Below are 17,123 nucleotides of genomic sequence, written 5' to 3' on the forward strand. Positions count from 1 at the left end.
AAAGGGCATTAACTTTCCCATTCAAAGCAGAGAAATTACAATAGTGAAAAGAAGTAAAATACTAATCTCCGACAATAAATTACTGAATGTGTTCTGTTTGGCACCTATTAAGGAATTACGAATATTAGAAGTGGTGGATTTAAAGTGAAAATTATTTTTCATTGCATGGTAATAGGAAGACCAGAGAGCAGAAAGCATTTCTTAATTTATTTTTAAAATTGTCACAGCAAAATATATTATATATATATATATATATATATATATATAGTATCATCTGTTGAACACCTAACACAAGGTCTGAAACATGAGAGGTTCCAATGTTAGTGTCTCTCATCAATATTGATTAGGATACCAGAGATAGGATACATGGTAAATGTCAGACACCAGAATTTCAGAGTTTGTTTTGCATCTTCCTAAGAGTACACGGCTTCATCTTTGTTTATCTTTAAAGTGTCAGGGCATCTTTCTGTAACCCCAAAGCTGATAGCAAAGCTTCCGCATTGCCACTTTCATTTCCTTGTTTCTCAAAGTATAGATAACAGGATTCAGAAAAGGAGTGAGAATGGCATCAAAGAGAGCCAGGAACTTGTCCAGGCTTGATGAAGGGAAGGGCCAGGTGTAAAAGAAGATTAATGGTCCAAAGAAGAGAACAACCACGGTCACATGTGCTGACAGCGTGGACAGGGCCCTGGATAAGCCTGCGGAGGAGTGTTTCCACACAGTGACCAGAATGAAGATGTAAGACGTGACCAGCACAAGGAAGGACCCCACCGAGATCAGCCCGCTGTTGGCAGTGACCACGAACTCCAGGCCATTGGTCTCTGTGCAAGCAAGTTTGATGAGCTGAGGGAGGTCACAGTAAAAGCTGTTCAGTACATTAGGGCCGCAGAAGGGCAAGTGGACAACGAAAGCCACCTGGACCACAGAGTGGATGAGACCCAGGATCCAGGCTGTGGCCAGGATTATGACGCACACTCGCGGGCTCATGATGGTCAGGTAGTGCAGGGGCCGGCAGATGGCCAGGTACCGATCAAAGGCCATGGCCATGAGCAGCACCATCTCCGTGCCTCCAATAGCATGGATGAAGAAGATCTGCGCTATGCAACCGCCAAAAGAGATGGCTTTGTGTTTTCTAAAGAGGTCATAAATCATCTTGGGGGCTGCAATAGAACAAACGCCCAGATCCAGAAATGAAAGATTGGCCAGAAGGAAGTACATGGGGGAGTGGAGGTTGGAGTCAGCAGTCACAGAGAACATAATGAGGAGGTTTCCCATCACACTTGCCATGTAGAACACAGAAGAAAGGAGGAAAAGCAGCAGTTGGATGCCCCACAAATTGGAGAGCCCCAGGAATACAAACTCAGATACCACAGAGTGGTTGCCTCTGTCCATTGTGCTGGAGGTCAGTGCTGTCTCTGACATTTCCTGAAAAGGACAGCAAGAGAAAATCAAGCTCTGGGGAGTAACTAACAACAGGACTTCAAATTATAAAGAAATATTGCATTTTCACAGATCCAAAACACATACACAACACTTTAAACTGAGTTGCAGAAAATGGACATTAACGCAGCATCACAAGGTACCGCTTCTAACTCCTCAAAATCCCTAAGTACCTCCAGTGTGGGAACCAAAAGATCTGGAAAAACAAATCGCGATTCAGAAGGAAGTTTGGAGGACCAGGAACTCACTGGAATAGCATGAGGAAAAAGAAATGAAAAATAATGCACAGAGTTTGTTTCCAAAACACAATCTCTCTGTCTCCCTCTCTCCCCCTCTCCCCCTCTCCCCCTCCCCCCTCCTTCCTCTCCCCCCCTCCCTCTCTCCCTCTCTCCCCCTCTCCACCTCTCCCCCTTCCCCCTCCTTCCTCTCCCCCCTCTCTCTCCCCCTCTCCCCCTCTCCCCCTCTCTCCCTTCCCCCTCCTTCCTCTCCCCCCTCTCTCCCTCTCTCCCCCTCTCCCCCTCCCCCCTCCTTCCTCTCCCCCCCTCCCTCTCTCCCCCTCTCCCCCCTCTCCCCCTTCCCCCCCTCTGTCTCTCAATTGCTTTTATTTGTTGACGGTACTGAGGTTTGGTCTGAGGGCCTTGGGCTTCCTTGCTGGTGCTCTACTGCTTGAGCCGTGCATCCAGCCCATCAAATGGTTTCTCTTTGGTTGTCTGTGTGTGCAGTGTACACAGTGCTGCCGCTCTCAGGTGCTCTCCTTCATGTTTAGCTTCATGCCATTCCAGCCCTATCAAATGACTTACGCCTTTTCTTCCTGAGGAGAGGAGGTAACATGAGGACTCACCATGTTAGTGCAAGGAGGGGAGCACCACCACGACAGGGTGTGACGGCATGGAGGTGGTAGGGAGCCCCAGGTCAGAAAACAGACGAACCATGAGAGTCTAAGCATAGACAGAAAGGACAGTGTAGCAACGAGTCTACAGGCTCGATACCCAGAGACCAGCCTTTGAGCCTGGTGAATGTTCTCCATTCATGGACTTGTATAAAGATTGCCCTTGGAGCAGAGGAAAGCAATCAGGTCCTAACAGGCCATGGGGAACTTGAGCAGGCTCGTTATCTCACCCCTTCCGTCCACGCCTCGCTGCTGGGGCTCAGTTTTACCATCTGTAAGATGAAAGCTCAGACGCAGCTATGCTAGGCAAATGCTTTCAGGTCACGGCTTCTCGAGTAAGCGGCGCAGCTCACTCATTGCGTTCCCAGGCGCGTCCGCCCCTGCCCGGTGCTGGCAGGTGTCTGTCTCAGACCCCAGAGGAGGCACTCTGTTCCCAGTCATCTCTTCCTTCTACATTAGCGGTGTTATTGTACATTTTCTATGTTACTTGTCATTTATTGAAACCATCTGTCATCAACGGATGTTTACTAGATGTCTACCATGCCTCATGGACACTGAATTACTGGAGTATAAAAACATTCACTAGGGGCTGGGAAGGTGGCTCAGTGATAGAGTGATTGCCTTGCATTCGTGAGGCCCTGGGTTCGATTCCTAAGCACCACATAAGCAGAAAAAGCTGGAAGTGGTGCTGTGGCTCAAGTGGTAGGGCACTCACCTTGAGCTGAAGAGCTGAGGGACAGCGCCCAGGCCCAGAGTTCAGGCCCCACAACTGACAAAAACAAAACAAAACAAAACAAAAAAATCACTACCTTTAAGGCTTTAATTTATACACAGAATGGAGATGGTACACACGTGCTATGTAAAATGTCTGGTGAGATACAATCCCGTTTCTGAAGTGGAGCCCACCCTCACAGTGGCAGTGCTGAGGGCTGTGGCCAGTGAGGATGGACCCATGTGCAGGTTCAGAGCTGTGTCCTGCCGGTCAGCGCTCAGCTTCGTGTCCACTCTCGAAGGCCGACAGAGCAGGGATGGCTCAGTCTGCAGCAGGGATTGATGAGCTGTCTACAGAAATAACAACTAAGAGAACAAACACAGTCACAACCATGAGAAAGACACCACAGCTCTTCCTTTCTGTGTACTTTGTGAGGGAGAATGTGATTCCTGGCCAGTGCCAGGCCAGTGCCGGGCGGGCAGGTGGCCTCTGTGCCGCCCCTGACCCTCACACGAGGAGACCATGCGTTTTGTCAGGACTTTCTAATTGCGCCGTGCGTGTCCGTGCTTTCTAGTGGTCCCACGTCCCACTCCCGGAATGCTAGGCAGGTCTGAGTGAGCGCAGGCTGACGTCCTCAAGCACGCATAAGAATCTGGCTTTCTTACACTACATCACACGCACTCACGGTTCATTCTGGATTTTAAAATGTACACAAGTGAAGGCAGATCCACATCTCTGGTCGAGACAACCATTTTCTTTTCCACACAGAATGAATCCTTGGATGTCACAGAAGAGACCTAGTTCTTAATGTTCTGATGAATGGAGAAAGCAGAAAATCTGTTTCCATGTCAAGCAAATAAGGGATATTCCAGAAGCAATTCAAATAGGTTTTATTTGCATGTAAAGACTGCCTCCTTGGCACTCTGCTTTCCTGCTCCTGGATATAAACCATAGGTGGAATGGGGTGAATAATTTTCATTTCTAATTTCATATCTTTTTTTCTCCTCATTCAGGTAATGTCAGAAATAGGACTGATTTCATTTATATTGATTCTTGCACATTAACCTGAAGCTGCTTCCCTTGTGCAAGCATGTTTCATTGATTCCTATAGAAAACAAGCCCATCACTAGAATATTAGTTATTGGTGACTTTGACATTGACCTCCAGCACCCCTGTCCTAACCCATTCATTAAAGACCAGCGGTGGGACTGCTCCCAGACACTACACGCACCTTCCCCTGGCTGGAGACAGCTTCACATCACACACAGCCATCCACGCAAATACTACTACTGTATTATGGTACTATATTATATGGTACTATATGTACTATATGTACTATATGTACCATATAATTAACACTCAGAGGAGTACTGACCAAAGAACACTGCAGAGAATTTGTGCCGTTAACTGGAGTTTGTTTATCTGAGGGAATTACCATTTAGAATCCTGCAAGGTAGTGGAGTAAGGAAATAACAGACTTCAAGTGTGTAAATAAGAGGGTAAATGCAAGCAGCACCGTGCTCTGAAGTCCAAACAGAGACTGCTTTCCCATTTCCAAATTCTCCTGAAGATGCTATACGTGGCCATGTGTTATGAGACAATAAATGAAAGAAATAGAAATAGGTTAGACTTCAATATATTTTAAGAACACTTTAATTATAATGCAAATGAAATAAAACGGTCCCAGGTTCTGTGGACCATGTGGATTTCCCTGCCTGTCCCTCCCCAGGTCCAGTCGTGACTGTGGGTGGGTGTGAGGCGCTGGGTGGGCTGTGAGGTTACACAGTCACCCCGTTCCCACTTCCAGGCTGCTTGCCGCCCACTCTCTGATGTATTCGGGGTGCCGCTGGGCTGGGTGGCCTGCTGATCCTGGGCACCCATGGGCAGGGCCAGGACTACAGCCTGAACGTGGCCCTGAGCTGGGAACTGGCCCCAGTCTACCGCTGTCTGCCCCTTCCAGCCCTGTCTGTACCCCGGACCCAAGCCTGCTCATCAGACTGGACGAGTTTTTAATTGCTATAAGTGTTTTTCTTTAGCTCCTGGTCTTAGTAGAGCTGTAAACTGTCTTTAAGGGAGAGAATCTATTTCTGATTTTATTTTTTCCTGAGTTAACCTACACATGTGTCTGTGCCATGAATCCTTGGTAAAAATATTATTCAAATGTGACCAAATGTTTCTGAATATTTTTCTAAAATATACTTGCATATTTTGTAATTAGAAAATTACTATAACAATGAAAGTCCTCAAAAAAGACAAAAATCTCAAAGCCAGCCTGGGCAGGAAAGTCCAGGAGACTCTTATCTCCAATTAGCCACCAAAACCCAGAAGTGGCACTGTGGCTCAAGTGGTAGAGCATGCTCCTTGAGCTGAAGAGCTCATATTCCTTTAAATAAAGGTTGAGGAGAGGTACTAAAGGGTCATAGTTGACATTGATGAAAGGGAATGGAATTTCAATTGGATGAGGCAAGTAAATTCTGGAGATGAACTTCAGTACACAGATACAATAATTATACTCTACTGGCAAGCTTGAAAGTTGACAAGTAAGGAGATCCTATGCATTTTCTCCACAAAATATGCCGGATGGTAAACATCTTAATGTGATTGACTGATTTACTCCTTTCACACTGAATATATGTTCATATCAAAATATGATTATGGGTTTTGAACTCAGGACTTGGGTGCCATCCCTGAGATTTTTGTTGTTGTTGGTCCTGGGGCTTGCACTCTGGGCCTGGGCACTGTCTCTGAGCTCTTCTGCTCAAGGCTAGCACTCTACCACTTGAGCGACTGCACCACTTCTCCCTTTTTCTGTGTATGTGGTACTGAGGAATCAAACCCAGGGCGTTATGCTTGCTAGGCAAGCACTCTACTACTGAGCCACATTCCCAGCCCACTTGAGATTAAAAAAATTTTTTTTTTGCTCAGGGCTAGCACACTACTGCTTGAGCCACAGCTCCATTTCTGAGTTTTCTGAAAATAGCTAGAGATGAAAGTCTCACAAACCTTTCCTGCCTGGACTAACTTGAAACTGTGCCCCTCAGACCTCAGCCCCCTGAGTAACTAGATTACAGGCACGAGTGTCTGACACCTGACAAAACATTATTTTTATACCATAGATATATTCAAGTTTTACATATCAATTACACTATAATGAAGAAAGAAGGAGAGAAAACAGTGGAAACAGAGAACAAAGTAAAATGGAAAATAGACTCAAAATAGTTATGAAAGACCCATGAAGTTTAGGAATCTGTTATCTTCTGTTATTTTCCCTCATTAACAGTTTGTACACTTGTCTACCATGGGAAAACAAAACACGACCCTATGAGATCATTGTCCAGGTCATGTGATCCCAGCCTTTCTGTCTGGCAGGCCCAGATTCTGCAGCATTGGGTGGAAGCTGGCGCTGTAACTGGCTTCCACTCCTACCATGACACTCACGTTTACAGTTACGTCTGTCTGCTTCCAGTAATTCTGCACAGGATCTAGCTGGCAGTTTTGGAAAGACAGTATCTGAATCTTCAGTGTTACTTTCTTTTTGTTCCCTTGGCAAAACAGGTATGTGTGATGGACGAAATAAGAGAGTCAGACAGTGAAGGTTTCTCTGATGTAAGATTGAGGTGATTCTCCAGTCCCATCTGCTCTGTGCTAATTGTTTGAGTTTGGACTCATCTCTTTTTCTTTTCTGTAGAGTTTTTATGGCATGTTGATGAACGAATGGTCTTCCTTGTGTACAGTCTCATCAATGCCTCACTCCCAGCCTTTGCTTTACTTCCTGAATTTATTAACAATGCAGCCTTCTTTTTTATTTTTTTATTTTATTTTAATTTTTTATTGTAAAGATACTATACAGAGGGTTACAGTTACATGAGTAAGGTAATGAGTACACTTACTATTGAGCATTGTTACCTCCTCCATTGTTTCCCCCTACTATCCCTTCCCTCCGCAGCCTTCTTAATTAAAGCCTAAAGTCAGGAAAAATTAGGTTCAACTTTGTCATTTCATTTCCCACATTCCCCTTAAACAATTTCTACTCTTCGGGCAACATACACTGTTGGCCATTGTTCCAGTGTGTCTTGAGCTTGCCTGTTATTTCTGCTACATAGTAATCTGCTTGGAACAGTTCCTCAGATTCACCTGTGACTAGTGCAGTGTTTGCATTTGGTAGGGCTCCATTCTACGGTGCGTCCTTGGCAGTCCTCCCTGACCTGCAAGGCTGCGGTGCTCTCCTACGTTGCTCTGTGACACCTCTGGGACAGGTCCCAGACTGTGCCTGGGTTCCTATTGAATGCACACCGCCTCCTAAGCACTGACACAGAGTAGATCCTCAGTGCACACATTTAATTAGTGAGATAATTAGATTAAAGATGAGGAGGCATAGTAGGAATAAACAGAACTAGAACATAATCAGCTGTGACTTGCCCATTACTTATTGTTTGATGTGAATAATTGGTCTTTGTGATCTTGTGAAACTATTCCTACCTAAAGCTTTAATGTTATTTTTTCTTAGTTTCTCTGGAAAAACAGGTAGATGAGAGGGACAGACAAAGATCTGTAATGAAAAAGTCAGTGAACCAAAGGTCCTGTGCTCTGGGAAGTGAGAAACGTTCTCTTCACTCTGTGTGAAGCCAACCTTTCGCTTGGCAATTTGTTCTGGGTGCTACAGGAGAGGGTGAGGCAGGTGTGGGGCCTGGGAGCCAGAGTCGCTGTGCCTGGCAGGGTATGGGCAGGGAGAATGAACATTGTAGTTCCTAAGGAACAAGAACAGAAGAATTATGGATGAGTCTGAGTGTTAGAGTGCTTGCTGAGCATGAGCAAGGACCTGGGTTTGATCCCCAATGCCACATAAGATCACCCAAAAAGCAACACACACACACACACACACATACAGACACACAGACACATGGACACACACACACACACACACACACACACACACACACACACACACACACACATACGCTGTAGAATAATACCAGGTGTAGTTTATCTTAGGACTCTTCATGACTCTTTGTAAGTTTCTGCACTGTGTTAACTCACTTTTCCTCACTTTTCTATGTGAACTGTGCTTGCTGGTCAGCCTGGACATTGGGTCAAGTTGTCTGGTGATTAGAAGACTTTTCTTGTTGTATGAACTTATGTCTACGCTGGCATTCCACTTCTCAGCTCTTGTTATTCTCTTGGCTAGAGTTTTTGTGAAGATTAGTTCAAGCTGTTGAGCGCTGTTGATAACCACATCAACAGTGTCTCATGTATGCTCTCTGAAAACTTGTCCTGTAGGGAGACTTCTGAACAATTCCCCACTGATGCTATCATAGAACAGTGTGTCCCATTTACAATGTATAAAATGAATGTAACTTTGGTATCTTGTCTTTTTCTTTTCTCTTCCTGCTCCTCCTTCTAGTTTTGCTGGACTGGAGTTTGCACGTGGGTGCTTTGCTGGCAAGGAGGTGCTCTGCCACTCGAGCCAGGCCCACAGTGTGCTTCCCTCATTCTCGAATGCTCGTGGCTGTGGTCTTCTCCAGCCCAACCAGGCTGTCCTTTGGTTTCTATTGGGCCTGCTTCATTTCCTATAATCAGCTCCCCATGGTTGGTCTTTGGTGTGTAACTTTTCTCCTCTGAAGGCTTCCACCGAGGGATCTCATTCCTGTTTATATATTCTGATGTTACTTTTATATAGAGCCCTGTATAATTTTATTTTGATTCTATATTTCTGTTATTATATTCTATCTATAACCCACCTAGATATCTCAATATTATTTAGAACTACACTTGCTTAAAATATGTGTAATAATATTTTCTCTACTCACACAAATTCCATATTCAGTTTCCACATTTCTATTTCCATATTTTTATAAAGTACCACTATTGTCCACGCTCACATCTTGGCATCAGCTTTGACTCCCAACTTTAGCCACCAAGTCCAGTGGTTTCTCCTCATCCTTTGTGTTTTCTGCACCTGTAGTCTTGCAGTCCTAGAGCACCCAGCCTGGCTTCTCACCGCTCACACTCGCCGTTCTCCAAAGAATACTTCCTCCTCAGTAGTCCTTTTCTCCTCCACTCATACAGAGACAGCTTTCTCCCTGGCCACCGGCCTATTTTCAATTCCTTGTGTCCACCCTTCCAATGGCTTTCTAAACGTATCTAGTAATTGTTAAATATCTTAGAGATTTTGGGCCAAGGACTCACAGTCATCTTTGTTTCTCCCCAAAGTAGTTTTCATGCTGTGGTCAATCACGTAGCTTGTCCATAACCCACGCATAGCCGACTTACCTGTTGGAAATTATTTTACCAATGGACGGAATGACTCTTTAGACTTTATGTTTGCAGATTGTAATATTTATTATCTTTTATGGTTACAGATTCAAGCCAGGCCAACACCCTGACTTCTCTCACCATGACAGTCACCTGTCTGCATTCACCTCACGGTTTAGTAGATCTGTTCCATTCTGTGAAGTGCTACACAACGCCCAATGTGTGTTTATATTCTGGGCAAAGATCAGCTTTGTATGTTTTCCTTCCTTGACATGTGGAAATCAATGTTAAATTATAAAGTAGTGAGAAGGTAAGTAAGCCATGGAAGTAAAATGTAATTGGCAGAGTTTTGTGATTTTCTGGTGTATATAAATGATTTCTTTTTTTAGTCACTTGTAAAATTTAACTTGAAAATTTTACAAATTATTTTTGCCACAAAAGAGCAGTTTTTGGAGAAAGTTCATTTTTTTTTATGTGGTGCTGAGGAGTTGAACCCAGGGCCTCATGCATGTGAGACAAGCACTCTACCACTGAGCCACCTTCCCAGCCCCGAGAAAGTTCATTTTTATGAGTAGTAGATATTGTATAATTTGTCCTCCTGGCCTTAAAAGGCCAGTGAAAATTTCCATCTACACAGGCAAGTCTTCAGAATAGGGTGGTTTATCTGAGTTGGTCCTTCTACCATTTTCTTGTCTCATTCCCCATGACAAAGGCATTCTCCAGTGTTATCTGCAGCAGTGGGAGGAGACTCCTTGTCTTTTCACGTGTGGTATTGTTGAGTTTCATGGCTTTAGTCTGTGAGGCTTACTGTGACAAAGGGGTGCAACCTGGCCACAGCACCAGCTGTCTTTCTGCAGGCCAGAGGCAGGCTGTGACTAGTGTCTCTCCTAGGAGCACAATTAGGTGGTGTTTTTTAAAATAGACTTAATTATTAAATTATTAAAATAGCATTTTTGAAATAGATTGTTATTAAAAACAACTGTAGAAATAAAAGACATATATAGCTAGATCTAGTTCCTATATCTTAGAATTCACAAATGTACAAATGTACATTGATGCACATATGTATGTATATGTACAATGGTGACTGGTAGCAATATGCCATTTGTCACAGATCTAGTTTTATGTTTGTGTATGTTATGTCACTTATTTCTCATGGGCTTTGTAGGGAAGCAGCCACCACTCTTTTAAGCAATGAGATTTTCCTAAGGTCTATTTATTACCTTTGTTACATTCACATAAGAAGCCAGTCCTGGAACTGGAATTTTAAAACAGTGCTGGAGTATCTCAAGCCACAAGTTATCCTTTCTACTACAAGGTATAAAAGCCAGTCTGTGAATTACTGTATTTTTAGGGTTGAAGAATAGAAATATAAAAAACTGGAAGCTATTTCTGGACTTTGGAGTCTGAGCAGACAAGCGGTGGAGCACTCTGTAGAAGGACGGGCGCCCCGGCGCTGACTGCAGGACAGACAGGCCTGCAGAGTGGACCGGAACCCAGGAACACAGGGACAGGGCCTCGTGTGTCTGCTGTCGTGTGCCTCCACATCCCTCTCTCAGTCAGCACATGCTAGGCTTCCGAAACCATGGTAAGGGTTCCTTTTTACCGTGATTCCATGTGTTGATATAATTCTGCGGTATCAAAGGCGTTACAGACTCTGTGAGTCCAACGGAGAAGGTGGTAGCTGACCTTCCTTCTTCCCCCTCTATAAATGCAACCCAGTGTCAAAGTCAGCGGCACTGAATCAGTGCATTGAAGGTGGGAGACTGGTCTTATTTATGTGTTCTTCTCTAGCTGCGTTCTCACAATCAGAGCTTACCACCTGTCACGCTACTAGAATTTGTCTAGCTCTCTCCCTTTCTCTCTGGGCTCCTGTATTTATGGTTTTTTGTCACTGTGCATATCTTTCCTATTTTCTTCATCTTTTCTATATTTCTAATATTCATCTCATACCATTTGATCTCTGTTCTACTTTACTAGATCTTAGAGTACTTACTTGATTTTTGCAAACCTCGCTGAGGTTTGGAAATTGTTAGCTCATCCTAAAAGAAATACATAGAAACTCTTCTCACTGGGAGCCGTTAGCTATGGCTAGCATAATTTTTAAAAGTAAGACTTTTTAATGCATGCTGAGTATTATACAAAATGGTATGCAGGAGAGAACCAAGAATTACAAAGGTCATTGACTGGAACATGTGTGACTCCCTCTGGGTTATAAGTCTGATCTGTCCATCTACATGACCCGGGTGCATACACAGGGATACTGGTGTTTAGCACTCCAGAGTCTCCAAGATTGTATTCTTCAAGACACTTTACACACATGGGATACATTTTTTTTCCTATTTAGTTTTCACTATTTCTACTAAAAAGTCAGACAATGGCTTTGGCCCTAGCATAGACTCCCTTCTCTTCTCCTGGTGCATCTCTGTATTCTGCAAACATTTTCACCCCAAATTAATCAAATATTTCTTACCATTCAGCTGATGTGTGTTACTGTCACATTAGACTTTACTTGTTATACCTAACATGTATGCTTTTTCCAACTGCTTCCTTGTTTTTTATCTATAGGAGTTTGATAAATTGTAAATCAGTGTGAGTGAGAATTATCAGTAGGTCTACAACAAGATAGTAGTATTTAAAGTGACCATTGGGGGAAATAAAGCTGGGAAGACCCAAAGTCAGACTTCTCAGAAACACAAACCTTTGTTTTAACAGTTGTAGTGACCAAGTACCACCATGGGTGTACACATTACAGGATAACTTATTATGGTGTACACATTACAGGATAACTTATTATCATAAGTACAAGCCAGTGCACATTTTATGTAATCTCCATTTATTCTTAGTTTGCGGTGGAATTTAGTATTAATAATGTGTACGTTTCATGTAATCTTCACTTTTTCTTACTTTGCTATACAATTTAGAATTAGTAATGGATACTCTGAGTTTTGATTTTTTTGATTACTTGCTATTTTACTTAATTGTAATTATGGTTTTCCATTCTGGAATAAGAATTAAGAGTGCTAAGTTCCGATCCCTCTGTGTGAATTTTTGGCAATTCAGTGTTCCTTTCTGGAACTCAGCTCTCTTTGATCTGAATAGGGATAGACGTGGACAGACAGTCTTCCTATCCACGTACATTGTCATGTCGTCACACCACAGGCACATTTCCTTCACCCAGGCCTTAGGTCCTTGTCAGCCATGACTGAATTTTCTTGTCCCCACCCAGACCCTTATCCCCGCCAGTACTGATCCATGCCACCGGCATGGACAGACCTGTTGCTGTTTTTGCTTACCATTTCAGGCTGTAGATTTGTAGCTATAAAAGCGGTACTTTTTTTTTGGGGGGGAAGTCAGTTGTGGGGCTTGAATTCAGGAGGCACTGTCCCCGAGCCTCTTTGTGCTCAAGGCTAGTGCTCTACCACTTGAGCCAGAGTGCCACTTCTAGTTTTGGGGTGGTTATTCGGAGATAAGAGTCTCACAGGGACTTTTCTGCCTGGCTGGCTTCAAACCACGATCCTCAGATCTCAGCCTCCTAAGGAGCTAGGATTACAGGCACGAGCCTGGCAAATGATACACTTTATATATGTGGACTATTAGTTCAGGAAGTGACATTATAGTCACAAGTATAGATGGAGAGCCAGTAGACTATCTATCTATCTATCTATCTATCTATCTATCTATCTATCTATCTATCTATCTATCTATCTATCTATCTATCTATCTATCTATCTAATCTAGAAGATACTAGATAGATGACTAACACCAGTAGTGATGACCACATATTGGAGTCAGGACATAATGTGTGCCTCTGTGTGTTTTAGGGTCTATGATGAATAGTGTCATTAGACAAATGGCCCTGTGTGTGAGGAGGCCTGGGCTGAAGCAAACGTATCATGCGTCAGCATTCCTGTTTTCCTTCACTGACTTTTACTAGCATGTACAAAGTTAGCCAACCTTTAGTATAGGAACAGAATTGAGGTAAGTATCCATTAGAACACAGAGAAACAGAACACTGCTCACTTTCCACTTCACATAAAAATACAGTGTGCATTGAAGATTAATTCTCCAGTGTCACAGTTTGTGCATTATCATTTAAGTCTTCCAGAAGCCTCATGTTCTCTCTTAAAAGTGACTTAGTGTATACAACATTCATCTCCTTTATTAATTATGGATTACAACTATACAACTCCAATTTTCTTGTGAATAAAATATGTATATTTGAATACATTGTCTATAAAATAAGCAGGGTAAAATAAAATATTAGGACAATTTACCGTATAGGAGATAATACTTCACAGAGTGGGATACCAATAAATACAAAAGCTACACCAAATACAGGTGAAGGCACTCACAAATTAGCACTTCACATTTCACATTATTTTAAGTACTGGTCCTCAGTACCTTCATGTGATAGACACAGAGGAACTACAAATGCATTTACCTCTTCTTCAGGTTCTTTGGACATGTGCTTTAGCAGAAACTCTGGAGCTATCCCCCAGTTACTCATTTATTAGCTCTGAAGACAGGTGGCACACATCCTTAAGAAATTGTTTCAAGAAGGGAAGCCATTGAGGGCTTCTGTGTAATTGTAAAATATTACATAGAAACCAAAGGCCTTAGATACCTGTGCAAATGGGAAAACGTGATGGATACACTTGCTTCGTTTTGGTTTGGTCTCTAACCTCTACTCTGTCTCTGTTGACAGGCAATGCACTCTTGAATCGCATCTCGAGTGCCTGGCGTCCCCTGTGGAGACCCAGCAGTCGTGGTGTTTTCTTCATGTCCACATTGTCTGTCAGCTGGACAGGGGCTAGGGCCATGACACTATGCTGGAGATGAGGAATGCTCAAGGTAACACCTGACTTAATCACCTGAGAAAAGCCACGGATAGTCATGGATGCTTGGTTCTTGCCTAATTGTTGGTGTAGTGTAGAATTATACGGAGGACATTGGTGATAGGTTTAAATAATGTTGTGCACGCATTGTGTCATGGATTTTTGCTCTTTTGTGTAACTGAGGAACTGCACACTGCAGATTTATAAGGAGAACACTGCAACCTCCATGAGTTCAGCACGTACTCTCACACCTATGACTACAATTTCCTCCTTGCTTTCCTGTCTCATGGATTCAGCTGCAGCCCTGTTGGCAGGATCCCCGGGTGGAGGGAATCACTCAGTAGTGACTGAGTTTGTGTTTCTGGGGCTCACCCAGTCCTGGGGGGTCCGGCTCCTCCTCCTGGCGTTCTCCACCGTGCTCTATGTGGCCAGTGTGACGGGAAACACACTCATTGTGTTTTCGGTGGCCTCTGACCCTCACTTGCACTCCCCCATGTACGTCCTGCTGGCAGGCCTTTCCTTCATTGACCTGGGGGCCTGCTCTGTCACTTCTCCCAAGATGATCTGTGATCTTTTCAGAAAGCACAAGGTCATCTCCTTTGGAGGCTGCATTGCTCAGGTCTTCTTCATCCACGTTGTAGGTGGTGTGGAGATGGTGCTTCTCATGGCCATGGCCTTTGACCGGTACGTGGCCATCTGCCGGCCCCTGCACTACCTGACCGTCATGAGCCCGCGAGTGTGCATTTTGTGTCTGGCTGCTGCCTGGGCTCTTGGAGTTGTTCACTCGCTGTTCCAGCTGGCGTTTCTTATTAACTTACCCTTCTGTGGTCCTAATATACTGGACAGCTTCTACTGTGACCTCCCTCAGCTTCTCAGACTGGCCTGTACGGACACCTATGGGCTGCAGTTTATGGTCACTGTCAATAGCGGCTTTATCTGCTTCGGCTCTTTCCTTGTGCTCCTCGTCTCCTACATCTTCATCCTGCTCACAGTGTGGAAGCATTCAGCCCGAGGTTCCTCCAAGGCCCTCTCCACTCTCTCAGCTCACATCACTGTGGTCATTTTGTTTTTTGGTCCAGCTCTGTTTGTTTATGCGTGGCCTCATTCCAATTCACAGATAGACAAGTTTCTCGCTCTCTTTGATGCCGTTCTTTCTCCTTTTCTGAATCCACTCATCTACACATTCAGGAATAAAGAGATGAAGGCAGCCATAAAAAGAGTTTGCAAACAGCTAATGATGCATAAGAGGATCTCATAAATGATATAATGAAGATTTCACATTAACCATGATTAGCTTTATATTTCTTTCTGTGTATTTTTGAGACATCAAATATTGACTAGAATGGACTGGACCTATTATTCTTATGATTTATCTTGTGAAGAATGAGTCATGTATTCAGAGAAACTTGTATTTTTACCCTCTTTATTTTTTAGCCATGTTTTATAATTTTGGGTTTTGTTGTTTTTCCAGTCCTGGGGCTTGAACTTGGCCTGGGTGCTGTCCCTGAGCTGGTTTTGCTCAAGGCTATCACTCTACCACTTGAGCCACAGCACCACTTCTGGCTCTTTCTGTGTATGTGGTACTGAGGAATCATGCATGGGTTTCATGCATGCTAGGCAAGCACTGTATCTCTAAGCCACCTTCCCAGTCCTGTGTTATGATTGTTGCCAAACAAATCTTGTATATTTTAACATTTATTCCTAACTGTTCATGTTTTGATATACTTTGATTAATATTGGGTTTTATTTTAGTTATAGCTATTGATGGAGAGTATATCGAAGTCAGATTTTTGCTTGATAGCATCCTGTTAACTGGTAAGCAGTCTACTAATAGATTATGTGCAGTTTCTTTACAGATGGGTCACGTTGTCGGAGAATTGCAGTATTTGTTTCAGTATGGATTGATTCTGTTTATTTCTGTGTCTAAATGTACTTGCTAGAGCATAGGTGCAACACGGACTAGAAGTGACTAGATAGCATTGATGTGTTTCTGTTCTTAAGGAAACAGTTCCATCTTTCATCATTAAGTTTGATGCAAGATGCAGGTTTTTGTGCCAGGGCTGGGCTTGAACTCAGAGCCTGTGCTCCTCCTTGACCTTTTCACTCTCAGGTGCTGTCCTATCACTCAAGCCACACCTCAGCAGTCACTTTGCTTGTTATAAGATATAAGAGTCTCAGCCTTTCCTGCCTGGGCAGAGTCTGAACTGTGATTCCAGCCTCATGAGTAGCAGGATTATAGGTATGAGCTCTCCTTCCAAGATGTAGATTTTTCTATAGGTATTTTTTTTGTATGTCCTGAGGATTGAACTTGGCTCTTTTGCACATTGGGAAACTTTCCATCATTCAGCCACATCTCCAGTCCTTTTCAGAATTTCGAGACAGAGCTTCTAGAGGTTGCTCAGGATGAACTGTAATGTTGGTCCTCCTGCCTCAGAGTCTGGAGCAGTGAGGGTCGCACGTGCATGCCGCTCCATCTCACCAGGCACCGTGAGCAGGCCCATGAGCTTCCAGTCTAGTCACAGACCCATGAAAAAATTAAAAACAAGGAGAGAAGGCTAGATGTGTAAATTGCTTAAAATAAATTGCTTAAATAAAAGCATAACACTTTTTTAGAATGATTTGGAAAGTATTTTCTCTTTAAAAATATGTTTTACCAAAATCTTATAGAAATGATCACTTCCTATTGAAATGATATGATCTCTTCCTATAATCACCTCCCATAGACAGGGTAAGTTCACCTCCCTTAGACGGGGTACAGTCACCTCCCATAGACAGGATACAGTCACCTCCCATAGACAGGATACAGTCACCTCCCATAGACAGGGTACAGTCACCTCCCATAGACAGGATAGAGTCACCTCCCATAGACAGGATAGAGTCACCTCCCATAGACAGGATACAGTCACCTCCCATAGACAGGATACAGTCACCTCCCATAGACAGGGTAGAGTCACCTCCCATAGACAGGATACAGTCACCTCCCATAGACAGG

At 43.6% G+C, this 17,123-nt stretch overlaps 2 protein-coding genes across 2 annotated transcripts; one reads left to right on the forward strand and one right to left on the reverse strand.

Annotated features, from left to right (window-relative positions):
• Nucleotides 1-453: 453 nt before the first annotated feature.
• On the reverse strand, nucleotides 454-1,392 carry LOC138833145 (olfactory receptor 4F15-like). Its single transcript, XM_070031483.1, has one exon. It carries the CDS (start codon nucleotides 1,390-1,392, stop codon nucleotides 454-456), a length of 939 nt encoding a protein of 312 aa, XP_069887584.1.
• Nucleotides 1,393-14,417: 13,025 nt separating this feature from the next.
• LOC138833181 (olfactory receptor 4F3/4F16/4F29-like) lies at nucleotides 14,418-15,389 on the forward strand. Its single transcript, XM_070031545.1, has one exon. The coding sequence runs from the start codon at nucleotides 14,418-14,420 to the stop codon at nucleotides 15,387-15,389; it is 972 nt and encodes a 323-aa protein (XP_069887646.1).
• The last annotated feature ends 1,734 nt before the right edge of the window (nucleotides 15,390-17,123 follow it).

Source organism: Dipodomys merriami, unplaced genomic scaffold (assembly GCF_024711535.1).
Source record: "Dipodomys merriami isolate MVZ:Mamm:240054 unplaced genomic scaffold, mDipMer1.0.p SCAF_201, whole genome shotgun sequence".
In the NCBI taxonomy this organism is placed as follows: Eukaryota; Metazoa; Chordata; class Mammalia; order Rodentia; family Heteromyidae; genus Dipodomys; species Dipodomys merriami.